Consider the following 27,510-nt stretch of genomic DNA (forward strand, 5'->3'; position numbering starts at 1 on the left):
AAAAGGTATTGCAGCATGACCATCTCCCATGGGGAGTGCTTTCTCACTTTTCCTCTTTCTGATAAGCACAGGTGCTCTCTGGTCAATTTTAAAAATGAATGAAAGAAAGAAAGAAAGGAAAGAAAGAAGAAAAAGCATATATATACTACGTTTTATACATATTTATCTACACAGTAAAACATCTGGAAATATTTCATCACTAGTAGGCTGTCAGAAGCTCTATCCCTGGGGGTGGGTGGGATTATAGGTATTTTGATGTATTTTTCCTCTTCATTTATTTTCAGAGACAGAGATATAGATAAAGTAATGGATATATGAAGGTAGAGGCAGAGAGAAGTAGGGGATAAGAACTGCAGTGACCAGAAGATAAAATTCTCTCCAGCTTTGGATATGGGTAAAAAAAAGTCTGATACTGTGAATGTGCACGAAATGGAAAGTCCAAATGTGACTGGTGTCTTTACTTTCAGGTGCTTGGAGTTTGAGTCAAAACTTGAGGGCTACAACAAGGAACTGGAAGGCTTCAGGAAGCGTGAAGTGATGACTACTGAAGAAATGAAGAACAATGTCGAAAAGCTTAATGAGCTTTCCAAGAATCTAGATCAGGCGCTGGTGGAATTTGAGGTTTGGGATCTTAGGATAAAGACTTGCGACTGTATTGTTCTGTTGGTTCTGATCCTTGGTTTTGTATTTTTATTAACAGCATCTATTACGTGAATAGTATTGATTTATTAATTGATTAGGCAGTTCTTTCATCCTTACGTTCAGCTACTTTATTCCACACCCCTATGTTACACCAGAGTCTGTGTTAGTCATTGAATACACAAAGAAAAACTATAATGGAGTAAATGCTCATATATGTTGAACATTTATTATGTGATTGACAACATCCAAAGTGTAATATCTTAATCCCTTTGGGGTAACGAAACTTTAGAGTAGGTACTGTAAGTATCCCCATTTATCCCTATTTCAAGTGGGAGAACTAAGGCTTGGAGAAGCTAAAACTTTTCCCCAAAGGACAGCTAGTAAGCTCTTTAAGTATTAATATTAAAATTCATACCTCTGAGGCAAGTCAGTGTAAGAAGGTGAGATCATACCAACAGCTAAAGTACATAGAAACATTATGAAAGCAGAGACAGGGCTATGGTACAGTGAAAACAAAAATGGAGCCAATAGCAAATTATTCTGCATTTGTAACCAGCTTGATGTCAGCTGCTGTGGTTTTTAAAAGTAGCAGAAGGACCTTCTTGCTGAGTTCCTGCCTTCTTTTCTTCTCTTACCCTCCAGACTAATGAACAACTTCCTCCACTTGGTTTTCGAGGTACTGGAGAATTTAGCATGGTGGCTTGTAGGGCTCAGAGGAACCATCCACCCAGTAAATGGCATCTTCTTTTTTCCACAGTTGATCAATAAGGAAGAAGAGCTTTTGGAAAAGGAGAAGAGTACTTTCCCTCTTCTGCAAACCTTGATGACCAACAAAGTGCCTTATGAGCAACTGTGGGTGACAGCCTATGAATTCAGCACCAAATCAGAGGAGTGGATGAATGGTATGTGTGGTCTCACTCTTTGAGACAGATTGGGGGTGGGATGGGGTCAGGGTGGAGGATCTGAAATAAGGTTTGCACTTCAGATTGTGGCTTGACTTTTCATCAGATTCTGACCCTTCAGACTAAGGCAGCTACAGTCAAAGTTTTCTGATGTGATGATAAGGATAGAAGGTGGAGATGAAAGAGTCAGACCTAGTTCTGTGGTAAAATAGAATAGGTAACCACCGAGAGTCATAGATTGGGCCGTGACTCAGAGAGGATAATATGACTGTTCCACTACGGTGGTGTTGCTTCAAGAAAACTCAACAGTACCACAGACGTCTGTAAAATACCATGGATGCTGGATGAGTTCAGCATCAAAAGGCATTGCGTTACTGCCGAACCACTGGCTGTCCCCAAGAGAAGTGATCAATTTATGGGGAAAACAAACAAACAAAAACATCAACTTGAATACATTGAGTTTGAGGTGTCTGCAAAAATCCAAATGAGAATATAACAATTAGACCTATCAATATGGATTTTTAGGAGAGGAAGAAGATTTATACTGATGAATAACTGATGTGTGGATTACAGTTAAAGCTATGAATGACATCACCTATGGAAAGTGTTTAAGAGCAGATGGCAAAGTCAGAGACCCTCAGGGTTAAGTCTTGAATTCATTTCTAGTCCTTCAGTGTTATAAACACAACTACAATGAATGTCTTTATTGACAATTTATAGGGCACAACTGTGACTATTTTTTAGGATGAATTTCTAAAAGTGAAATGACTAAATCAAAGTATATGTTATGATAATGATTAAGTTTTTAAAAAGTGCTTTTGTTACTGTCTTCCAGAAAAGTTTTATGTTTTAATTGATTCTTCTAGTAGTAGTTAAGAGTGTCTACACCCTCAACAAACTTGGGAAATAATAACCTTGAAAACCTTTTTGCTGATTTGATTTTTAAAATGGTATTCTTTTATTTATTATTCTTAAAAATCTTTGGTTTACCTAAAGTTCATATTGAGTTGGACAGTTGAATTCCTTGTTCCTTAAAGCCCATTTTTTACTCTCCCATTTTTTTTCTAGAGTGTTATTAAATTCCCTTACAGAACTTTTAGTTTTGAATAATATTTCTTCTTTTTTTTTTTTTTTTTTGAGAAAGAGATTTTTGCTATAGGGCACATGTGTTCACTAGAGAGACAGAGACACAGAAAGGGAGAAATCACCCCCAGAGAGGGTTGGCCATGCCATAATCCCTTCTCCTCCATTCTCCTCTCAGGATTTTGGGCACACATGCACATGCACCCGGCATGAATTTTATGCCACAGGGTCCAAGACTTGAATTGTGGGTGACTGTGTGGGAGTCCAGCAGCGTAACCATTATGCCATCTGCTGGTCCCTTGAATAATATATCAATTGCTGCTCTTAATTTTTTCAATACTCAATCACATATCTTTATAATCAGAATATTTTATTTCCTTTTTAAAGTCATTTTCATAGCCTCTTTTTAAATTCATATTTCTGTGTTGACTAGCACTTCCAAAATAAAGTGATGGGCATTTTGGCTTATTTCTTATTTTAATGGGAATTATTCAAATTCACATTTAAACAAGACTTTTTCATGTTGGTTTTGGAAAAAAAAACTTTTGCGGTGTTAAGTCTTTATGATTTACCAAACATTTTTATTGAAGTTAGATATTGTGTTTTATTTATATTTTATTTTTAAATTCATATACAGCAAAAATGACACTTTGGGCAAACGTTTTTATGAATGTTAACACATGTATATAGATTCATGTACGCAGTCATAAAAAGAACAGTTTCATCATTTCAATAAATGATGGAACTACCTTATACTACTATTTTGTAGCCCTACTTTCCCCACAGTTGTAATACCTGGCAGCTACTGATCTCTTAACTGCTACTATAGTTTTGTCTTTTCGGGACTCTCCTATATAGGGAACATGTTGCCTTTGAGGTTTATTCAAATTATTGGATGTAGCAATAGGTTGCTCACTTTTATTGCTGAATAGTATTCCATTTTATGAATACACCAGTTTAACCAATCACCTATTGGTGGATAGTTTGTGTGGTTTCCAGTTTCAGGCATTATGAATAGAGCTGCTATAAACATTTATGTTCATGTATTGTATAAACATAAGTTTTAGTTTCTCTAAAGTAAAAACATGCCAGACTCATGTCTTCCACAGTGGCTGTTATCATTTATCAACAGCTAGGAATGTGTGACAGTTCTAGTTGTACCACATCTTCATTTTACTTGGTATTGTTAGGTTTTGTTTTTTTATTTTAGCCATTCTCAAAGGTGGTTATGTGTCTCATCATGATTTTAATTTGCATTTTCCTATTGCCTAGCAAGGCTTAACATCTTTTTTACATTCTTGCTTGCCGTTTGTATGTCTCCTTTGGTAAAGTATCCAAGTGTTTCCCCCATTTGTTTAATTATGATGTTTGTTTTCTTACTGTTGAGTTTTCAAAGTTTGGACACAAGTCCTTTGGATATGTGATGTACAAATATTTTCTCCAGGTCTGTAGCTTGTCTTTTTATTCTCTTAATGGCATCTTTCACAAAGAGAACGTTTTAAATTTTTATGAAATTCGATTTATCAATCTTTCTTTTATGGATTGTGCTCTTGATGTTCTCTCTACAAACTCTTAGCCTAACCCCAGTCATGAATACATCTTCGATGCTTTTCTCTAGAAGTTTTATAGTTTTATATTTTACATTTAAATATATGGCCCTTTTTGGGTTAATTTTTATAGTGTGAGGTTTAATTCACGTTTATTCTCGTGCATATGAATGTACAATTGTTTTAGCAACTGGAACAATTGTTGAAAAAAATATTTTTCTCCATCGAATTGCCTTTGCCCGTTGTGAAAAATCAATTACGTAGATTGATTTCTTGACTCTGTTCTGTTCCATTGATCTACGTCACTGATACCACACCATCTTGACAGCTATAGTTTTAAAAGGAAGTCTTAAAAATCAGATAGTGTGGAGCCAGCAGGTGGCTTGGTAGTTAGGGCACTAGACTTCCACATAGCTGATGGTGATTTGAGCCCCAGAACTGGTGGCTTGCTTTCTATTTCTCTCTCTGCCTGTCTCTGGTAAGTGCACATGCCCTATAACAATAATAATAATAATAATAATAAAATTACATAAATGATTTTTTAAAAAAAGATAGTGTGATTTCTCTAACATCACTCTTTTGAGATTTTATTTAGACTATTTTAGTATCTTTGTCTTTCTATTTAAGTTTGAGAATCTCTCTCTGTCTGTATACATACGTGTGTGTGTGTGTGTGTGTGTGTGTGTGTGTGTGTATGTGTGTAAAGGAAACCTGCTGGGATTTTCATTTTAAAATGTGCTAGTCTATGGATCAATTGGGAAATAATTGACATATTTATTAGATTAAGTCCTCTAACCCATGGACACTGTACATCTCTCCAGTTATTCAGGACTTCTTTGACTTCTTTTCACCAGTGTTTCATAGGTTTCAGGGTGAAGATCCAGTATACATTTTGTTGAATTTATACATAAGTATTTCTTTTCTTGGACCTGTTGTAAATAAAGTATTTTTTATTTAATTTTATTTATACTATCATAATTTTATATTACATTTAATCACATGTATATTTATAATGTATTACATTTCTTTTTCCAGCAAGATTATCATGCATTTCAGTCATGACAAAGACATTACTATCCATATCATCATCATCAAATAGTTTTTCATCATTTTTTTTTCAGATTATTATTATTATTTATTCTCATTTTTTTGAACATTCAATCACTACATATCATTTGGCTTGTAAATAGAATTTACCCAACATGAAATACTTCCCAGACCAGCCCAGTTGAGAATACTGTACATGTTATCATCAATATGTAGTGAACCATTTCTGTGTCCCACTAATGTCATGCCTCTCTATTTGTTCTCTTGCTATCCTTCTCTATACTCTTCCCTTCACCCTCCCATAAATGATGTATGTTTTAAAATATCCATTTCTAATTGGTCCATGCTTGTATATAGAAATATAATTGATTTTTATTATCTTTTCCATCCAGTCCCTACATTTGTGAGTCGTGTGGCTCAGGACCTTGATCAAGTCAGCTGGGGTTCAGGACTACGAGATTTTCCTGCTCTCTGTAGGTTTTTCAGCTTCACATGAGACTTAATCTTAGGCAGTAACTGCAGCTCTCCTCTCATCGGCAGGGTGGGTGGGGGATACCATTCCAACCCTGATGTTCAGCACTGAGCCTGGCTCAGGGGACTCATCATGTATACAGTACCTCGAGCACCCAGGAGATGAAATCAGTTCAGTACAAGATCATTATCTTGCTTTAAAGCCCTTTGCTTTTAAATATCTTCTTTTTGCATCGTATTTACTATTTCTCTGTAAATGGCAGTGATAAGGAGGGATATAGTAGGATTCCTCTTCTATCAGGAACCAATCTAGCCTGATTAGAGAGCTTTTGTCTCTTCTCCCTTCCCCCTTTTTAATTGACTTTATTTTTTGGAGCATATATGGATTCTTAGCAAGCTGAGCATAAAATACAGAGCATTCCCATAAACCTCCTCCCTGCACAGATAAACAGTCTCCCCGACTGTCAGTGTCGAGCACCAGAGTGGTGTGTTAATTATTATCAATGGACCTACATTGACATATCATCCTTACCCCCAATCCACAGTTTTCATTAAGGTTCACTCTTGGTGGCTTATGTTCTATGGATTTTGACAAATGGGTAATGGCGTGTATTCACCACTATAGTGGTATACAAAATCATTTCACTGCCCTAAAAATCCTCTGTGTTCTGCCTGTTCATTCCACCCTCCCCTCAACCATTGGCAATCACTGATCTTTTTACTGTCTTCGTAGCTTTGCCTTTCCAAGAACGTAATATAAAGTAGTCACCCTTTCCTACTAGGACCTGTTGCAGACTCACAGCAGATGTCTGAAACATTAGATAGTATTGAGCCCTGTAAGTATTATAATGCTTTTTAAAGTAAATACATACATATGATAAAGTTTAATGTATAAATTAGCCACAGTAAGAGTAACAATAATAACTAATAATAAAATAGAAAAATTATAAGACACACTATAATAAATGTTTATGATTATGGACACACTCATCTTTCTTTCTCTCCTTCTATAAAAATATCTTAATATATTCTACTCACCTATAAATGGATAGTAGTTGACCATAGGTAACTGAATCCACAAAAAGAGAAACCACAGATAAGGAGAGGGACCACAGCAGTTGGAATCATATGGTGTGTGTTCTTCTCAGATTGGCTATTTTTTTTTACTTGCTAATATCCATTTGAGGTTCCTCCATGTCTTTTCATGACTTGATAGCTCATTTCTTTTTGGTGCTGAATGGTATTCTATTGTCTGGATGTTCAACAGTTTGTTTTTCCATTCACCAGCTGAAGGACATCTTGGTTGTTCTTAAATTTTGTCAATTATAAATAAAGATAATATAAACACTTATGTGCAGGATTTTGTGTGGACATAAGCTTTCAGCTCCTTTGGGTAAATACCATGGAGCATGACTGCTGGATGCTATGGTAAGAATATGCTTACTTTTGTAAGAAACTCCCATATTGTCTTCCAAAGTGTCTGTACAATTTTGCATTCCCACCAGCAATGAATGAGAATTCCTGTTGCTCCACATCCTTGCCAGCATTTAGTGTGCCAGCATTTTGGATTTTGGCCATTCTAACAGGTGTGTAGTGGTATCTTGTTGTTGTTTTAATTTGCGGTTCCTTAACGGCATATGTTGAGCATCTTTTCATATGCTTATTTGCCATCTGTATATCTTTGCAGGTGAGATGTCTGTTCAGGTCTTTTGTCCATTTTTAAATAATTATTGTTGAGCTCTTTAAAATGTTTATTTATTTAGAAGACCAGCAAGTGGCATGGAGGTTAGGGCACTAAATCCCACAGGGCCAGCTTTGCGATTCAAGTCTCAGACCCAGTGGCTTGAGAATCATGCTAGATGTCTATACATGCATGCCCAAAATCCCAAGAGGAGAGTGGAGGATAATGGATTGTGGCATGGCCCTCCCTCTGGGAGATGACACACACACCCAATAGCAAATAAATAAAGGAAAAAGAAAGAAAGGAAAATTCCATGAGTGCAAGAGAGAAAGACAGACAGACAGACAGACAGACAAAGATACCTCTTCTAACAGGGTCCTGGTGCCACAATCCACCCCAGTTTCAAACAGCTCAGCTCATGGAAATATATGTGCCTAAGTACTCAGAGAGGTTTCTGGGCTTGAACCAGCCACCATTTCCATGTGGGTCTGCCTTGCAGAGCATCATGTTTTACTATTGCACCACTATCCAACCCTCTCTTATTGTTCAGTTCTAAGGATTCTCTAAATAGTTTAGATATCAGCCCTTTATTGGATATATATTCTGCAGATATTTTCTTCCTGACTGTGGCTTATCTTATTCTCTTGAAAATTTCTTTGACAGAGCAGAAATTTTTAACTTTAATGAAACTGTAGAGTGGAAACTACCAAGTGTTAGCCTTACCTAATTTATTCATCCTACTGGTAAAGCCACTGATAATTCAGCCAAACCCTCTCAAATGGGGACAACTGACATGCCATTTAGGTTCTTTTTCATTTTAGCCCAGCACCTACCATATTTCCTGATGTGGGAAGACACACACATTTCTCCCTCTTTCTCTTTTTTATTTTATTTTTGATTACTCAGTAAAAATGTTGAGTTGATGAAACAAAACAAATTAATAAAGCTACTTCTAGTCTTGGCAGCTCTGAAAGGATTTTTGAGTAAATTAGCAACATCATAATGTAAGTATAAATACTAATTTAAAATATCCTAGGGGAAACAGCAACACAGAAAGGTTTTGGTTGAATACGAAATCCAAACGTTAAGGGTTCCCTTTAATATAAATGTCTCCTCCAGAAGTGGAGAAGGAAATCAATGTTGTAGAGCACTTAAAAAGTGAGGTGCCATTCTTTCTTTTTAAAATAATCCATTTGCCTTTTGATTGCCAGAGGTTGTGTGCATACACCAGAGAGAGAATGAGAGACAGAGAGACATAGAGATATAGAAAGCATTCCCTGGTGGGGCATGGTCATGTTACAGTCCATTCTCCATCCCTCTATCCTATCAGGATTTGGGGCACACGTGGACACATTCCTGGGATATTTTTCAAGCTGCCAAGACTGAAAGCAAACCATCGTCAGTCATGTGGGGTCCAGCTCCCTTAACCACTAGGTACAGGGCTGGCCCTAAACAAATCTATTTTAAAATAATTTAAAACTTACATAGAAATTGCCAGAACTATACAGAGGACTCCCATATCCCCATTTACCCACATGCCCCAGATGTTAATATTTCACAATATTCATGGAGCACCTTGTAATACTTCAGTAACAACCTCTACCATAATTGTAGCTGATACTATAACAGCACATCCTTTATACCAGGCATTATGTTAGCCACTTACATTATCACTTATTTTTCCTAACCCCCTCTCTCCCCTCCAGATATCCATCATTGCTCCTGTAACACAAGTGACATTGTTGAATCTTAGATAAGTCCAGTACCGGGCCAGCAGGTGACATAGTGGTTAAGGCACTGAACTCTCACTCACATGGCCACCTGCAGTTTTAGTCCCAGACCTGGTGGCTTGAAACTCATACAAGGTGCATGTGTGCCCAAAATCCTAGGAGGAGAATGGAGGAGAAGGGATTGAGGCATGGCCATCCCCCCGGTGGTGGTGGTGGGGGGGCTGATTTCTCATTTTTCCTGTCTCTCTCTGTCTCTGCGGCAATTGTACGTGCTCTATGGCAAAAATATTTTTTTTTAAATGTTTAAAAAGTTCAATACCATACCCAAGTTTACTGGTCAAGTAGAGGTTTCAGATCCAGGCCCAACCCCAAAACTACGCTGTTCCAGTAGCCATAGATAGGACCAATCCTGAATTCTGGGAACTAAAGGTAGGCATGACTAACATCTTTCTTTGTATATATTGATCATTTTTGTGTGTGTGACTAACATCTTGGTTACACCCTTCTCCCACCCATCTTTTCTATTTCAGGGCCCCTCTTTTTACTGAATGCTGAGGAAATTGCTGAAGACATAGGGAATATGTGGAGGACGACATACAAATTGATCAAGACCTTAGCTGATGTACCTGCACCCAAACGTTTAGCAGAGAACATGAAAATTAAGATTGATAAGTTCAAGCAGCACATTCCTATCCTCAGCATTTCCTGCAACCCAGGAATGAAGGACCGGCACTGGCAGCAGGTTCCTATCACGACTGCCCCTGGGCTGCCCAGTCGACCTGATCCTGGTAGACCTTCGGAAGGCAGAAAACATTATTGGGTCAATTATGAAAGGAGAATCTTTTATGAAACGAGAATCTACTCAAGGTCAAAGGTGGGGGGTATGGACCAGCAGATAGCGTAATGGTTACGTTGCTGGACTTCCACGTAGTTGGAATATGGCTTGAGTCTCAGACCTGGTGACTTATAACTCATGCTGGGCACATATGTATGCCCAAAATCCCAAGAGGAGAATGGTGGAGAAGGGATTTTGGCATGGCCATCCCAGGGGGCAATTTCTCACCTTCTGTCTGTCTCTCCAAATAAGCACACACACCCTCCGGCAAAAATCTCTCTCTCAAAAAAAAAAAAAAAAGGTGAAGAGTAGTAATAGGAGTGAACACCTTCTGCAGGAAGAGAAAGGATGGGATATGGAATGAACTACCTGCCTCATGAATAGACTGACTGTTTTCTTTGCGGCATTGTTACCTGTGGTCGAGTATTATTCTAGGCAGGGCCACAAGGGTCTCCTTGTCTGCTTCCTAAACAAATGGCTACTGGAGGTCAGAAAGGATGGTGAGGCTGTCCAATTGCAGTAGGAGGACCTTGATTTGTTCCTTAACCTAAAATATCCAAAAACAAAAGTCCCATGTTTCTCTAGGGGCTGCTACTAATGCCAGATGATTCCTGCTCAGGCTGACTCTGGCGTTTTATTGTCAAACATATTCAGAAATAGTTTTTCACTTTTCCCTCAGCCCTTTGAGCCTGTAAATGAGAATAATAAATATTCTCCCTAAAAATAGTTGGGATTTTTATAAGCAGCCAAGTGTGAGGGTGATAAGTATGGTGTGAACACTAAGCAAAAAAAGAAAACTTGCTGTGTTTCTAAAATAGTCATCACATTCAAGGGCTAGCAATGGCCTTGAAATGTCCCCTACCTGTGAGTGGCTCTATGTAGAGGTAGAAACGTGAATGGATTTCTTGGACAAATTCTTCACTGACTTGACCTGGAATTTTCTCTCAGGACCACATATAGATCTGAGGACATAGTCTCTGGAAGGACCCAAGTTTGGCAACACATGGCCTTACCTTCAGGAGAATGGAGCCCTGAGCCCAGAGAACTTGTAACAATTTTGTTTGTTTGTTTGTTTGCTTATAGGGCAGATGAGCTATCTAGAGAAAAAAAAAAAAACCCACCCCTACCCCCGTGGCAGGGGGCCATGCCGCAGTCCCTTCTCTTCCATTCTCTCAGGATGTTGGGCATGCACACACATGTGCCTGGTGTATTTCTCAAACTGCCAGGCCCAGTCTAGGATCAAACTCCATAGTCGACCTCTAGGATTGAACTGTATAGTTGACCATGTGGGATCCAGCTGTCTTAACCTCTATGGTACCTGACGACCCAGCATGGAGCATTTTGATCACCTTAGGAAGACAGAGGTCTTGTTACATGAGAGATTTAGGATTTTTCTGTATGAAGGAGTGATTTTTCAATTCCCCAGAAATCCTTGAGTCTCAGGACCAAAGCAAAGGGTAGTAGCCTTTTGTCTTAAAATGTCCCAGCATAAGGATCTGCAGAGGGGCAGCTGCCCTAACTGGTACTTACAGGATGCCTTTCCCTATGGACCTAGCCTAATTAGAACTTTGATCTGCTTGGGGCATTAGGCCAGCCCTGGTCAGTGGCTGTGCTCTCCATAAGATGGCACTATCAAAAGAGTCCTAGTCAATGGTGTTTAAAGAACACTCCAGGGGTACTCAGGAATACGTCTGTTTCACCTGGCCCTTCCTCTATGATGACGATACTACGCTCATGTGGGTTACTTTAAAAATTTAGCCAGTCGTAGACATTCATAATTCTCTCATTTATAGACCATGTAAGTGTACAGATGAGAAAAAATATTCCATCAAATTACAGTAAAAAAGTAACATAGAGAAAATGTATTGAGTACCAAATAAGTACTGGGCATGGTGTTGCACACTTTATTTGGATTCTCTCGTTTTATCTGAACAACTCTCTGAATTAGGGGCTATTAATATCTTCATTTCCCAGATAGGAAAACTAAGACCTGAGAGATTATGTTATTATAACATGGCTAGTTAGTGGTGGAGAAGTGAATTAAAATCCAGATCTGTTTGACTCTACTTAGGAAGGTGAAAAGAAAACCAGAACTGTCAGGCCATAAGGAGTGAGCAGGCAGTAGGGGGCAGCAAACCTTAGGTAAATGTGGAATGTGAGCCCAGGAAAATAGCTTCTGAACAATAAGCAACTAAAGTGGAGGCCCAGTGGGTTGAGCAGTTAAAAGGTAGGCTCCGAGAGGACAAAGGCCTTGAGATGCACCTGGGGCTGTCCCCACTCAGACACCATTCCCGCCTGCAGTTGTAGGTTGCATGATAAGCTGCCCCAGTGATAGCCCCAGGTCTAAGGAAGCCATTCTCCGCCCTATTGCCCAACTCCAGCAATCTATTTACATAGATGCTGACTCTGGCAGGGGCTCTGGAGGCTAAATATCTGTAGCTCTCAAGACTAGAAGATGGATCTTCTAAAATCATGCAATGACTGTTAAGGTTTCTGGCCACTTACCAGAATTTGGGCAGGAGAAGTAGTGCCATGTTTGGGGCACATGAACTTCACTGTTATCAGCTAAGAGATTGGTACTGTGGTTTAAAACCAGATAGAAAAAGGTAATATTTGACCTTAAAAACCACACTGCTAAGCACCAAAGCTGACTCCTAGAACAGGATGGCACTGTCTAACAGAAATATAATGTGAACCATATGTAACATGGCTAGTTAGGCCTGCCCTGGTAGTGCCCATGTTCCTCATAAGATGGCACTATCAAAAGAATTAAAAAAAAAGGCTTTTGCCATAGGGCATGTGTGCTCAACAGGGAGAAATAGTAACAGGGGAAGTGAGAAATCACTTCCCAGGGCTATGGCCACACCACAATTCCTTTTTTCTTTGGATTTTGGGCACCCATGCACATACAACCAGTGTGATTTTCAAGCTATCATGTTTGGAGCTTGAACCACAATCATCAATGTGGAAATCCAGTGCCTTAACCACTATGCCACCCACTGGCCACATGTGTTCAATTTTAAAGTCTCTAATAGCCATATTTTAAAAAGTAAAAAGGTACAGGTCAAATAATTTTATGATTTTTAAGACCACATGTATCTAAAACATTATGTAGTCAATAGAAAAAGTATTAACTTGATATTTCACTTTACATTTTTCATACCGAGTCTTGGAAATGTGTTGTGTTTTTACTTTTGCAGCACATCTTGGTGTAGACTAGCCACATTTCAAGGCTCTCTAGCCACAAGGGCTAATAACTACATATTGGCTAGCATAGGCTGAGGCTCTTCAATTAGAGAGCCAGATTCCCTGTCAATCTCTGAAATTAGCAAAAGCAATGTAAAAAATAAAACTACCAATTCCTGAGTCTTTTGAATGGTACTAGGTCAAGCATAGCTAAGTCATTTATTAATAATTCCAGAGACAGTGTGTTGTCCTAGGATGTACTTTCAAGCATAACAGAGTAAGTGAGAGTCATTAGAAACAGTTGTGCAAATTGTGCATTGCGCAACTCTAAGGAATGCTATTTTTGTGTACTATAGCATGAATTGTATTTTCTAGAGTTATGCAGTGGAAAACTTGCACAACCGTTCGTAGATGATAGTAGAGATAGTAGAGTATGATGGCTACTTTGCAATCAGAATTGGATCAAAGTCCTAATCTTCCGTTTATTATCTGAAATCATTTCCCCCACCCCCAGGGGAAATGGCCATGCCTCAGTCCCTTCTCCTCCATTCTCCTCTTGGGATTTTGGGCAAACAGGCATATGCTTTCAGTGTGTGTTTGAAGCCTCAGAGTTGGGGACTCAACCATGGTCGGTCATGTGGGAGTCCAGCAGCATAACCATTACACCATCTGCTGGTTCCTTACCTTCACTTAGAAATTCTTCTTGATGCCTACTAAATGCCAGGCACCAGGGACAGAGGGCTAGCTAAGAGAGAAAATGACATGATTTGGATGCTATTCTTTATTCTTATGCGGGCCAGACAGAGACAAAATTGAATAGAAGGTGAGGTGTTTCATAAAGCCATATTTACGTTTAGTCTTCATTCTCCTCTTCAGGATGTGGAGCCCTCACACTGCCAAATCTTTCGATTTCAGAGAAGTTTCCAAGTCATCACAGCCTTCACTTAAGACCTTTCTGGGGTGGGGGTGGAGGAGCATGCATTAAGAGGGAAGCCGAGGGGGGTATTTACACCAGAAGAATGGGGAATTTCCAATAAGTAGGCACAGTAAGGTGAGAAGGGAGATATTCTCGGTATCTTCAGATCATAGACTGTGAGGGGGCCTACATACTTATGACTTTCTCCTTTTATTCAACAAATTTAGTGTGGCTTCTATTATGATCCAGTCTTTTCATCTGGAACTGGAAGTTCAAAACCAAACCAGACCTGGCCCCAGTGCTCAAAGTGTTCATAAACTGACAGGGAGATCAGCCCTCAGTTGATCAGGCCGGTGTAGCATGGGCACTACCAAATCCTTAGACCTGCACTGTCTAGTTCAATAGCTACTATTTGTATGTGGTTATTTAATTCAATTAAAGTTTAAATTAAATAACATTTTAAAATTAGTTCCTTAGTCACTAGCCACATTTCCTGAACAGCCACATGTGGCTATAGCTACTCTACTGGACAGCACAGCGAAAGAATTTTCCCATTATCACAGAGACTCCTATTGGACAGTGCTACCTTGTATGATAAGATGCTCATTTTTCTGTTTTCTTGTCAGATCAGTGAGATTGTTGGCTATGAAATAAAGCCCACAGAAACGACTTGCCTCTTGAATATGCTGGAATATGGATTCGGCAAATACATTGAAAAGTAAGGCTCTTCCCTACCTTTAGGAAATTTTTTAGCCAAAGTATAATATCTGTAAGTTCCCATGGTGATCTGATTAGTCTCAGATCAGGCTGTTTGTTTCTCTTTTTCCTCCACTCTAGCTGACTAACTAATGGCTAAGCTTATATTTTCAGCGGCTGACCTAATGACCAGATGATGAGTCCCCAGATGGGGTTTTTTTCTCTTTAAGTTATTTGAACCTGAGTTTCAATCCCAGCTTTCAGCACTTGGGACAAAACCATTTAGCCTTCCTGGGACTCATTTAGCCTTCCTCTTTTTTAAACAAATAACAATGAACCAGTAATGGCCCTGTACATTTTAAAATTCCATGAAATTTGGTGAAGTAAGATATTTTTTCTCTTGCTTTCTCACCTTCTCTAAATATCTCTGGAGTTTGTGTGTAAGAATTTGCTTTATTCGAATTGCATTTTTAAACCCCAAGACTCTTAGGACCTTGATTGGTTTTCCACAGTTCCTTCAGGGTGATGGCTGGGGAGATGCTGAGATGCCTGAACTAGAGGCCGTGTTGGGTTTGGGTTAATTTGACACATGTGGTTCCACGAGTGTGATGCCCACATCTGCTGCATCAGCATCACCTGGAAATTAGTTAGAAATGCACATTCTCGGGCCCCACTCACTCTGCTAAATTGAATTCTAGAAGTGGGCTCTGCAGTGTTTTGTTTTTTATTTTAATTTTTGCTGTAGGGCATGTGTGCTCACCAGAGAGACAGAGACAGTGAGATTTGGGGCATGCATGCACACGTGCCCAAAGTGAGTTTCAAGCCCCTGTATCCAGGACTCAAACCACCGTCAGCTATTTGGGAGTCCAGCAATGTAACCATCAGGCCATCTGCTGGTCCCTGCAATGTGTGTTTTAGTAAATCCTTCAAGTCAGTGCTGTCCAGGGTGGGAGCTCCTAGCCACATATGGTTATTGAGCCCTTGAACTACTGTATGGACTGTAGACGTGCAAGTTCAAAACATAGGCTGGATTTCAAAGACTTAAGGGAAAAAAAGGAATACAAAATATCTAGTAATGTTTCTACTGATTATATTTTTAAATGAGAATATTTTAAATATACCAGGGTTCTTCAAAAGTTTATGGAAAATGAGTACTATGAAAAAAAAACCTTTGCATGAATTTCAAATCATTTTACACCAAGATAAACTTGTACCTTAATTCCATTTTCTCATAAACTTATTGAAGTCCCTTCATAGTAAGTGAAATAAAATAAATTATTAGGACTAGTTTTATCTGTTTATGTGTTCAAAATGTAACTAGAAACATTAAAATTAGGGCCAGCTAGTGGTGTGGTATTTAAGGGGACTGGATCCCACATGGCCGACTATGGTCATGTCCCAGACTTGGTGACTTGAGAACCCTCCTGAGCATCTGTGTGTGCACTCTCAAGATCCCAAAAGGAGGAAGAGACTGATGGAAGAAAAGGGATCGTGACATGACCATTCCCCATGGGCAGAGGAGTGCTTTCTCACTTTCCCTTTCTTTATCTCTCTCTCTCTCTCTCTCTCTCGTGAGTGCACATGCCCACTAGCAAATTAAACGTTATACTTCTAATAGAAAGTGCTGTTCGGGTGATTCTGATACATGCTAGAGTCTGAGCAAACTCTTCCCCCTCCCTCCTCCACACACACACACACACACACACACACACACACACACACACACACACACAGCAGCAGAGCAGCTCTAATCTAAAGTGATCCCTGCTGGAGGAAGAGACTGATGGAAGAAAAGGGATCGTGACATGACCATTCCCCATGGGCAGAGGAGTGCTTTCTCACTTTCCCTTTCTTTATCTCTCTCTCTCTCTCTCTCTCTCGTGAGTGCACATGCCCACTAGCAAATTAAACGTTATACTTCTAATAGAAAGTGCTGTTCGGGTGATTCTGATACATGCTAGAGTCTGAGCAAACTCTTCCCCCTCCCTCCTCCACACACACACACACACACACACACACACACACACACACAAACACAGCAGCAGAGCAGGTCTAATCTAAAGTGATTCCTGATCCCCAAATCTCTCTCTGAATGCTCTGCCCTCCCCCAGTACCACCTCTATTCTCCCTCCTGAAGAAGCAGGCCTAGAGACACATATATTACTACCAGAGTTCGGTTATTTTTCTAAAGGGCCTCATTTTACCTCTGTAAGATGTGTTCAAAAGACCTCAGCTATTGAACACTTACATTGTACCATACATTTTATATACAATACCTTAGGGAATTGACCCATCACAACTTATTGTTCTAGCTAATGTTATTCTCATTTCATAGATAAAGAAAGAAACTGAGTAGAGAGATTCAGTAACTAGCCATCAGTCACAGCTATAACTGAAAGAACCAACATGTCAGTTCTGACCGACACTGAGATTTGAACCCAGGCAGACTGTCTAGATCCTTAACTATTAACCCATTACTGCCTAAAACATAAACTCATCTTAGGAGATAGAGATGGAGCAAATACACAGCTACTCTTCCACTTTCCATGCAAGGGTGCTCAATTATGACAAATCCCAAAATGGTAATGCCTTGGCCAAGTTGTTTACCTCTGTGAGCCTTGATCTCCTTATCTGTAAAATGGGAAGTAGAGTTATTGTAAGGATTATGAGATAGGGATGTGATATGAACTGGTTTAATACTGAGGTACCCAGGCTCCACCTGTTAGTGAGGTCTGACATTCCCTGTAACCACCCACACTAGTTAATACAGCTGTGTCACAGCCCATAATTAACGAACTTCTGTAGCACATTTGGCTGACATCAGCTCTTGTACTTCACGGATTCCCAAAATAATTAATCCCTCCCCTGTGCAATCATTTGCATTTTAAGTCATACCCTGAGGTAGTTTGTAAGGCACGGTACAAGCACATGGTTTTGTTTAATTATACTAACAACCCCTCAATACAGGCAGGATGAGCACTGTAGAGTGAATTGGCCATGGCCAGCCAGACAGTGAGCACCGGAGGCTAGGCCTTATGACTCTCTGTCTCATGCTCACCTGGGTTGGTACCTGCCTTTCTTAATCATTCTCTATATGCACACTCATTTTAGTTGTCTCCCAAAGGCCACATTTAAAATAATGACCACTGTTTGGAATTATCTGAGCCTAGACTACCTCCCTTCATGAGGCTGAATGTGAGTTCTCAGCTATGTTTATTGATAGTTGGCCCTTTTTCATTGACCACATGTGAATAGTTCTCTTGCTCCTTCTGACAAAGACAGGGAAGGCACATAGTAGGGGAGGAAGAAACACTACATTAAGAATTGTTGGGAACCAGCAGTTAGCGTAATGGCTATGTCGCTGGACTCCCACGTAGTCGACCGCGGTTCGTGTCCCGGACCCGGTGGCTTAAAACTCACGCCGGGCGCGTGTGCGTGCGTGCCCACGATCCCGAGAGGAGAATGGAGGAGAAGGGATTGCAGCGTGACCATCCCCCCTGGGGGGTGATTTCTCGCTTTCTGTCTCTATGTCTCTCTCTGTCTGTCTGGCGAGCGCACGCGCCCTACAGTGAAAATCTCTCCAAAAAAAAAAAAAAAAAAAAAAGAATTGTTGTCTAGATCTGGTTCTGGTACTCCGCAGCTGTGTGCTTCAGGCTCCTCACCTGATTCCTCTGAGCTTCAGTTTCCTGACCTATGAGTAAAGACCAGATGGTTTCAGGCTTTAGTTAGCATGTGTGCTAACTGGACAGAACGAGAGAGAGAGAGAGAGAGAGAGAAAGAGAGGGAAAGTAAAAAAGCACTCCCCGGGGGGTTGGCCTCACTGTAACCTATTAATAGCAGGTTACTTCAGTTTCTTTTTTATTGTTGTTGTTCAAACAAAGGGGATTTCCTTATTACTCTGACTCAGGTAGACTGGAATCTTCTGTTTTCAGGAAAAACTTACCTGGTTAAGGATCCATCTGCTTCCCTTACGTTTTGTTTTGATTATGTGGCATTTAGTAGGAGGGAGTCCATTTTGGCTTGATATGGTCTCCTGGTGCAGGAGTTCAGTCCAAAACAATGGCCTCCCATAATTTTTGTTTAACAGATTGCGACTACAAAGTCCTGAGGGCTGGGTGACTTAAACAACAGAAATTTATTTTCCCACAATTTTGGAGGCTTGAAGTTCATGACCAAGTCGTTGAGAGGGTTGGTTTCTTCTGAGTCTCTCTCTTCAGTTTGCATATAGCCATCTCGTTTGTGTCTTCACATTCTCTTCCCTCTGTGTATCTATGTCCTAATCTCTTCTTGTAAGGATACTGTCATACTCAATTAGGGCCTGCCCTGATGACCTCATTTAAACTTAATGACCTCTCTAGAGATGCTTCATCCAGATACAGTCACAGTCTGAGGGACTAAGAATGTGATACGAGACGTCAACATTTTGGAAGGACAATAGTCAACCTATAATACAGCCCCAAAGTCAGTAGCACTGGGGGTGAGAGACCTTGCAACACACTGGAGGTAGTTAGTGAATTTTACGGTAGTAGAGTAAACATTGAGGTAAAATGAAGGACTTTGTGAAATTCTCATAAGACTGAGCTGAAATTCCTCCTTTGATGTTGTGGTTGCTCTCTTCTCTCTTTAGACTGGAGCCCATTGGTGCAGCCGCCAGTAAGGAATATTCTCTGGAGAAAAACTTGGAGAAAATGAAGTTAGACTGGGTTAACATGAATTTCAACTTCGTGAAGTACAGGGACACTGTAAGTCTCAGTACAACCCCAGCTCCCTGAAAGCAGCTCCATTTATTGTGGTGTAGATGACAGAGGTGATTTGCTCAGAGCAAGAATAATCCCTAATCTCTTGATTGTTTCTTCCTGTCTGCCTTCCTTTGCCAGGTCATTCTTCCTCTCAGGCACCACTGGAGAGCTGCATTTTCAAATCAGAAAGGTTTTTTGATTCAGAAGATGCTTTCTCAGTGCAAAAGAACTAACAAGTGTCTTTTTTGTTTTTTCTTTGCTATAAGGCCCATGCACTCGCCAGAAAGACAGAGGGAGACAGAGAGACAGAAAGGGAAAAATCACCACCCAGGGGGGATGGCCACACCGCAATTCCTTCTCCTCCATTCTCCTCTCAGGATCTTGGGCACGTACACACACGTGCCCGGTGTGAGTTTAAGCCACCAGGTCCGGGACTTCAGCCGCGGTCGACTACATGGGAGTTTAGCGACATAGCCATCGCACTAACTGCTGGTCCCATCTGTTTTTTTCTAATGTCAATGTGGACCAAGAACTAAAACCTCCCTTTTCTCTTGGGCTGCATGTTATCCTATTGTGTCTTCTTCCCCTCTTCAGTTTCAATGGTCATGATGCCTTGGTTTCACTTGGATAAGAATTGTTAGGGCAGAAATGTGTGATCCATTTCTTCATCAGGGTCTCAGCTGACACTATTATGTTGTCCAGGCCAGACTCAAGCTCATGATCCTCCTGCCTTAGCATCCCTGAATTGTTAGGATTACGGGTAGACACCACTCTGTCCAGCCTTTATGTTGGACTGAAAATCAAATCTGGACCTCCCGTGTGGTCTAAGCTTGAAAAGTGCAACTGTGCACCACTATAGCTGGGCCTATTTTGTTTTTAAATAACCTCAGTGACTTACTCTGCATTGGTTGAAGTGCCCTGGGATGCATCAGTGTGCAATTTGGGAACCTCGAACTTAAACCTAAAAGTCAGGTTAGCAGCCGATCCTTTGCTTGAGGGTAAGGAGAACCAGGAAAGCAAGAGATGAGAGAAGCAGGATGTAGAGAAGGGGGCACAAGTCTTCCTCCGGATTCCTGTTATGAGTCTGGGCTTAGATTATATTTGATTTCTACAATGAAGGTGGAAAATAAATGTCCTGAAGAATACTTCCAAGAAAGAAAATTCCATACCCTGTAAGACATATATTCTTGTCCCACTGAATGGCATTCTGAACTGCGAGGCCCTCAGGGATCCACAGGAAAAGTGAGAGTCTCATGATTTTGCATTTGCATTTGCAGGATACAAACATCTTATGTGCAGTTGATGAGATTCAACTGCTCCTCGATGATCATGTGATAAAGACCCAGACAATGTGTGGCTCCCCATTCATCAAACCAATAGAAGCAGAATGCCGGGTAAGAGGAAATGAGGGTGAATGAATATTTTGTGATGTCCCATTAGCTCTGGGTTTCTTGGAGGAGGGGGGAAGGTTTTCACAACCTCAGTTAACAAAGAAATTCTTTCTCTTGATTGTTAAAAAAATAAAAATAAAAATAAAAACTGAAAGCAATCACCACCCAAGTAAACACATGACATACTGAGTCTTTGCAATAGTCTGCCAAAAGATGAGACTTCAATGCACCAAATAAACATACTTTTGGAAAATATCTTATGGGCTATAATAACCTAGAATGTAAACTTCATGAGAGAATAGGGCTGCTGTGCTCATTATTTGTAGAATGGCATAGGAAAATGGCACAGAGTCGCCAGTCAGACTTCTTGGGTTCAAATTCTGGCTCTGCCTCTTCCTTGTTATTGTTGCATGACCTTGGGCAAGTTACTTGGACGGTTATGTCTCAGTTTCTGCATCTGTAGAATGAGATTTGCAATAACATCTACCTCCTGTATTCACATTGCGACTGTGACCAGAACATCGTGAATTCTCAATAAGTATTTGTGAAACAAGAGAATGAATAAATGAATGAATCCATCTATTTGTTCAGTCTGTGAAGCATAGTGATAAGTTAATGATTCAGATATGAAATGCTAAATTCGCAGAAATGGGAAGAAAAGCTAGTTCGTGTGCAGGAAAATTTGGATGCTTGGTTGAAATGCCAAGCCACCTGGCTGTACCTGGAACCAATCTTCAGTTCAGAGGACATCATAGCCCAGATGCCAGAAGAAGGCAGGAAATTTGGCGTTGTTGATAGTTATTGGAAATCACTCATGTCCCAAGCGGTAAGTTTCATACCCTAGTGTACCTCACCAGGGAGAAGGAGGGATGCTAGCTCAACAGATGTTCCTCTTCGTGCACTGTAGTCATGGTCCTTGAAACTTGTAAACAAACTGTTTTTATAAACCAGTGTTTTTTTATATCTTTTTCTAATTTCAAAAGTGATTATAGTTATTAAGAATTTCACCATAGGGGCCAGCAGGTGGTATAGGGGTCAGTAGGTTAAGGTGCCAGACTCCCACAGGGCTGACTATAGTTTGAGTCCTGGATCTGGAAGCTTGAAACTCATGCTGGGTGCATGTGTATTCATGTCCAAAATTCTGAGAGAAGAATGGAAGAGAAGGGATTGCCGTCTGGCTGTCATCCCAGGGGGTGATTTCTCACTTCCTCTCTGTCTCTTTCTGTTTTTATGGTGAGCACATATGCCATATAGCAAAAATCCCTATTTGAAAAAATAAGAATTTCAACATCGAAGTACATAACAATGTAGAAGCCTTTTTGAAATTCCACTTCCCTATAGGCAACTATTTACAGTTCATTTCTGATGAGATAGAAGACTTTTATTTGGGGCAGAATAATACAATAAAACCTTCATAGATTGAAACTCCTTTTAGAATTCCAGTAACTATCCACATTTGGTCACTCAGTTATTTAACAAATGTTTATTCAGTACCTATGATGACCCAGGCATTCTACTAAGAGTCAGAAATTACTTGACAATGGCAAGAATATGATTTCTGTCCTTCTAGGATACTCTGTCTTGTAAGGAGATAGATAAGCAAGAGCTATGATACAAACTTATTCAAATAGTATTTACAATACAGAGACATGATTTAGTTCTACCTGGGAGTGTCAAGGAAGTTCTCCAAAGCAGGTGACCTTGGAACCAATCCTTGAAGGATGAGAAGATCACTGAATATGCAGGGCAACCATTTATTAAGAGGTTATGTTGTTTTCCTTTTAAGTCAAATGTGTTCAAATTGGAGTGTGCTTACAAAGAACTTGTCTCAAGGGAATTTCTCTGCCCTGCTTGTTTTCAGGAATGAAGTAAATAGGAATGTCTATTGCTCAGCAATGGAACCTATTTTATATGAGTTAAGGCTCTTTGGTTGCAGGTTTCACAAACCCAAGCTGAAACAAAAAGACTAAGTGGGCATCTTGTGGAACCCGAGGGCAGAAAGTTCAACCAGGCCTCACAAAGGTTGGATCTAGAACCCAGGAACTCACAAAGTACTTTCCATACTGATCTCTGCTTCCCATTTTATGCCTGCTTCAAACTCTCTCTGCAGGCTGATTAGCTCCACTCTGTCACATGGCAGGAGATGAAGCTAATGCAGTTTCATAGCCCCATTGTTCAAGGGCAGCTCAGACTAGTATACAGTGTCATGACCTGAATTCTAAACTCCCAGACTAGGAAGTGGGTGAGGGAAGACAGTTAGCAGGGCAGGGGGCATTATTGATTTATAGCTGGTCACACATTCATTTTTTAAAAATTAACTGTAGGGCATGTGCACTGACGAGAGAGAGAGAATGAGAATGAGAAAGTACCCTCCAGAGGTAATGACCATGCAGCAATCCCTTCTCCTCCATTCTCCTCTCAGGATTTTGTACATGCACGCACATATGCACCTGGCATGTTTTTCAAGCCCCTGGGTCAGTACACCAGTGGTATAGTCAGCCACCTTACCCACTGCATCTGCTAGCTGGCCCAGGTCATATATTCATTACAATGATCAGCCTCAGACTTTAGGAACCCCACAATGATTCTCACTTATTTTGATGGCACCCAGATAAAAGATAGCAGAGTTCTGATGGCAGCAGACCAGCCACGAATGTCTGAGAAGCTTCAAGAAGCCAACCTTTTGTTGGAGGACATCCAGAAGGGGCTGAATGATTACTTAGAGAAGAAGAGATTATTTTTCCCCAGGTATTCAGTACTTTTCTTTTATTTGGAGATACTTTCTTGACCCATATGAAGGTTAATTACATTTTTCATGCTGAGAATTGGCTTCAACCAATCTATTCCAAATATTTTCCTGGTTCTCCATTCCTTAAGATAACTTTTAGGACTGAGACATAGTCATTATTCAGAGAGAGGTTGAATGGACGGCACTGGGGATCAAACCCACACTTTAGCTAACAGCATTATTATTTCTCCCAACTTAAGGGGCACAGAAGTCATGATTAAGAGCCTGGCCTTTGGGGAGGCCAGCAGTTGGCGTAATGGCTATGTCACTGGACTCCCATGTAGTCGACTGTGGTTCGAGTCCTGGACCCGGTGGCTTAAACTCATGCCAGGTGCACGTGTGCGTGTGTGCCCAAGATCCCAAGAGGAGAATGGAGGAGAAGGGATTGCGGTGTGGCCATCCCCTGTGGGGGGTGATTTCTTGCTTTCTGCCTCTCTTTGTCTTTCTTGTGAAGGCACGTGCCCTATAGCAAAAACCTCTCCAAAAAAAGAAAAAAAAGAAAAAAAGGAGCCTGGCCTTTGGAGTTAAACACACCTCATTTGGAGTGCCAGCCTTTTCACTTGCTAGTCTTGAGATCTCCAGAAAACCATCTGAGCCTCGAGTTCTCCACTGTAACATGGGGATATAATAATGACCCCTGCTTCATATATTTCTTGTGCAGATCAATGAGCTAATGCATGTAAACATTTAGTAACTGGACTGTGTTTAAGAAATGTACCATCAAGTTTTATGTTTATAAATATTTGACTTGGTTTTGCCCTACACAAAACAATGTTCTTCTGCATAAAAATCCAAATTGTTTTAGATGTTGGGTTCCAGGAAGGAGGGTCCTTATTCCTGAAAATCCATCCACATTTGGTTTACCATGCATGGTCAGTCTATGTTATCTGACTCGTTAGGATTTAGGTTTGATACCATTTGTCTTTGATGAGAGTATATTTTATTCGTTTATATCGAGATAAAGTTAATTCTCTGTTCTCTATCAAAAGAAAGTGGTTATTGGGAATTCAGAAATGTCCTTGGTAACTAGTAGAGCATTGTTCAATAGACTTTCTACAATGATAGAAATATTCTCCATTTGTTCTGTCTAATAGAGTAGCTGCTAGCCACATGTGGCTATTAAGCACCTTAAATGTATCTTGTGACAGAGAAAGCAAATTTTTAATGTATTTAACATTAATTTTTTAAGAGATATTTTTGCTATAGGGCCCATGTACTCGCTGGAGACACAGGGAGAAACAGAGAGACAGAAAGTGAGAAATCACCCCCTCCCCCCCACAGAAGGATGGCCATGCTGTGATCCCTTCTCCATTCTTCTCTTGGGATTTTGGGTACACATGTACATGTCCCCGGCATGAGTTTTAAGCCCACCGAATCCAGAACTCAAATTGTGATCAACTACTTGGGAGTCCAGTGACATAACAATTACGCCATCTGCTGGTCCTTATAATATTAATGTTTAAATGTAAATAGTCACACATGGTTGGTGGTTTCTGTATTAGACAATATAAATATAGCACAAATAATGGAAGGAGACCTGATTTGGAAGCAAAAGACATGGGAAGATAATAAATTCAGAAAATCTCTGAGGTTTGGACTTCTAGTTTTGTACTTACTAGTGTTATTCATAATAAAATATGAATAAAGCTAAAACTAATATAGCATTTTCCTTATCCAGTGATGAACCTGTTCAACAATGCAGATACGATGCATTGGTTTGCTTTGCTATATTATAAACCACCCCAAAAACTTGGAAACTTAAAACAACAACCATTTATTTCACTCAAAATTTTGTGGGTTGGTATTGGGTCGTTGGGAAAGTCATGACCTGTATTTTCTATGCAAAAATGCATCATGAGTTTTCTTGACTTTCCTCCCAAACTAATAGATTTGAGTGGTCTCAGCTAGATGGTTCTTCTGGTCGCATTGAGGTTCATGAATGTTACTGTAGTCATCTGGTAGTCAATGACCTCAATCACTTGTCTGGTTGACTTCCTTTTGCTAGATCAACAGGAATAGCTGAGCCACATGTCTTCCTCTAGTAGACTTGCCTATGTTTATTCACATGGTAGTGGTCACAGGGTTTTTAAGAGCAGCAAGAGTAAAAGCCTTGAGATCCATTGATGTCAAGTCTTGAAACTTGTACAGACCTGTGTTATCTGTTGGCCAAAGCAGGACATAGGGCCAGCCTAGACTTAAGAGATATTGAAGTAGATTCTACCATTTGGTGAGAGGAGCTATAAATATTGTGGCCATTTTTTTATTTTTATTTTTTGAGAGATTTTTGCTATAGGGTGCGTGCGCTCACCAAACAAAGAGAGACATAGAGACAGAAAGCGAGAAATCACCCCCCAGGGGGGATGGTCATGCCACAATCCCTTCTCCTCCATTCTCCTCTCGGGATCTTGGGCACGCACACACACGCGCCCGGCATGAGTTTTAAGCCACCGGGTCCGGGACGCGACGCGGTTGACTACATGGGAGTCCAGCACTGCTGGTTCCCAATATTGTGGCCATTTTTGAAATCTATCATATTCAGTGAAGATCATAATCATATGATTTCTCCAATTTGGAACTTTCAGCCTTATGGTCACAATAGAGGTTTGTACCTTTAACATTTTTGGAAGGTTTATTGTTGCTGATTTAGGACCTAGCGAGAAGTAAACTTGTTTTCTTATCTCTTGGTGATTTTAAAGAGGTAGGGGCCTCTGCATGTAAATGGGTTCTTTATTATCTTATACCTTCTTGTATCACACTCCTTTAACATTTTTTGGCATACCTGGAGAGAAGGAAAGAGGAAAAAGTTTTCTATTTCTCCTCCTACCCAGTAGTTCTCATCAGTAATTGCATCTGGAATTTTTAAAAATACGAACTTCTCAGATCGATTATAATAAACTCTCTGGGCAGTGGACCTTTGGTGTTAGCCTGATGGAATGACCTTTGGTATTGGAGTTTTTATAAGCTCTTCAGGGATTCTAAAGTGTAGCCAAAGTTGAGAACCACTGCACTATCCAGGCTTCTTTTCAGTCCCCCCCACCACCCAATCATGTTAATTTCACATATATGATGTTTCATTGTTTCTTTTGTGCTCAGAGTCAAATTCATCTTCACTCTCTATCCCCCAGATAAAAAAAGGTAAAGGAGAGTGGGCCATAGGGAAATCCCTAGAACATACCTGGTGTTTACTTGGGTGTAAACTATCTCTTAGAGAGTATTACCAGATTAGAAAAAGAAGTTCTCAGAAGAGGTTTCGGTTAATCTTCTTTTTCTTTGAAATAGGTTCTTCTTCCTGTCAAATGATGAGCTGCTGGAGATCTTGTCTGAGACAAAGGATCCCCTCCGAGTGCAGCCACACTTGAAGAAATGCTTTGAAGGAATCGCCAAGCTGGATTTTACTAGCAGTCTGGAAATCGTGGGCATGATCAGCTCAGAGAAAGAAACTGTCCCATTCATACAAAAAATCTACCCAGCTAAAGCCAAAGTAATTCCCCTCACGTATTTTTGGTTATTTTCTCCATAACATAGCAAACCAGAGAGAGGCAGAGAGCATGTTGGTTAAGATTTGGACCTTAGTTCTAGACTGTGTATGGAGTAATTGGGTTCCACAACTTAATGTGTGGCGATTTTGTAAAGTTATTCAATCTTTATGAGTCTGGTTTACCAATCTCTAAGATGGGGATAGTACTGCGAATTATGAGACCTACTAAGTTTATGAAAAGTTATCATCCAAGCTTAATGTGGAGGCAGTGGCAAGAATCAGATCTGAAGGACCAATGCTTTTATTTTTTTTTCAGTTTTCATTAATCATTAGTGATTTTTAAAATATATTTTTATTTCAATTTCTTTTATGCATTCA

General features: G+C 40.1%; 1 protein-coding gene across 1 annotated transcript in view; it reads left to right on the forward strand.

The window, feature by feature from the left end:
* DNAH3 (dynein axonemal heavy chain 3) overlaps positions 1-27,510 on the forward strand; it is a 172,248-nt gene that overhangs the window by 39,022 nt on the left and 105,716 nt on the right. Inside the window, exons 17-25 of the mRNA XM_027773745.1 lie at positions 468-621; positions 1,400-1,544; positions 9,634-9,845; positions 14,667-14,758; positions 19,364-19,478; positions 20,753-20,869; positions 21,513-21,692; positions 23,478-23,614; positions 26,934-27,135. Of these exons, the coding sequence (XP_027629546.1) occupies positions 468-621; positions 1,400-1,544; positions 9,634-9,845; positions 14,667-14,758; positions 19,364-19,478; positions 20,753-20,869; positions 21,513-21,692; positions 23,478-23,614; positions 26,934-27,135 (1,354 nt within the window). The remainder of the gene's footprint in view (positions 1-467; positions 622-1,399; positions 1,545-9,633; positions 9,846-14,666; positions 14,759-19,363; positions 19,479-20,752; positions 20,870-21,512; positions 21,693-23,477; positions 23,615-26,933; positions 27,136-27,510) is intronic.

The sequence above is a fragment of the Tupaia chinensis genome, unplaced genomic scaffold (genome assembly GCF_000334495.1).
Source record: "Tupaia chinensis unplaced genomic scaffold, TupChi_1.0 Scaffold000367_1, whole genome shotgun sequence".
Taxonomy (NCBI): Eukaryota; Metazoa; Chordata; class Mammalia; order Scandentia; family Tupaiidae; genus Tupaia; species Tupaia belangeri.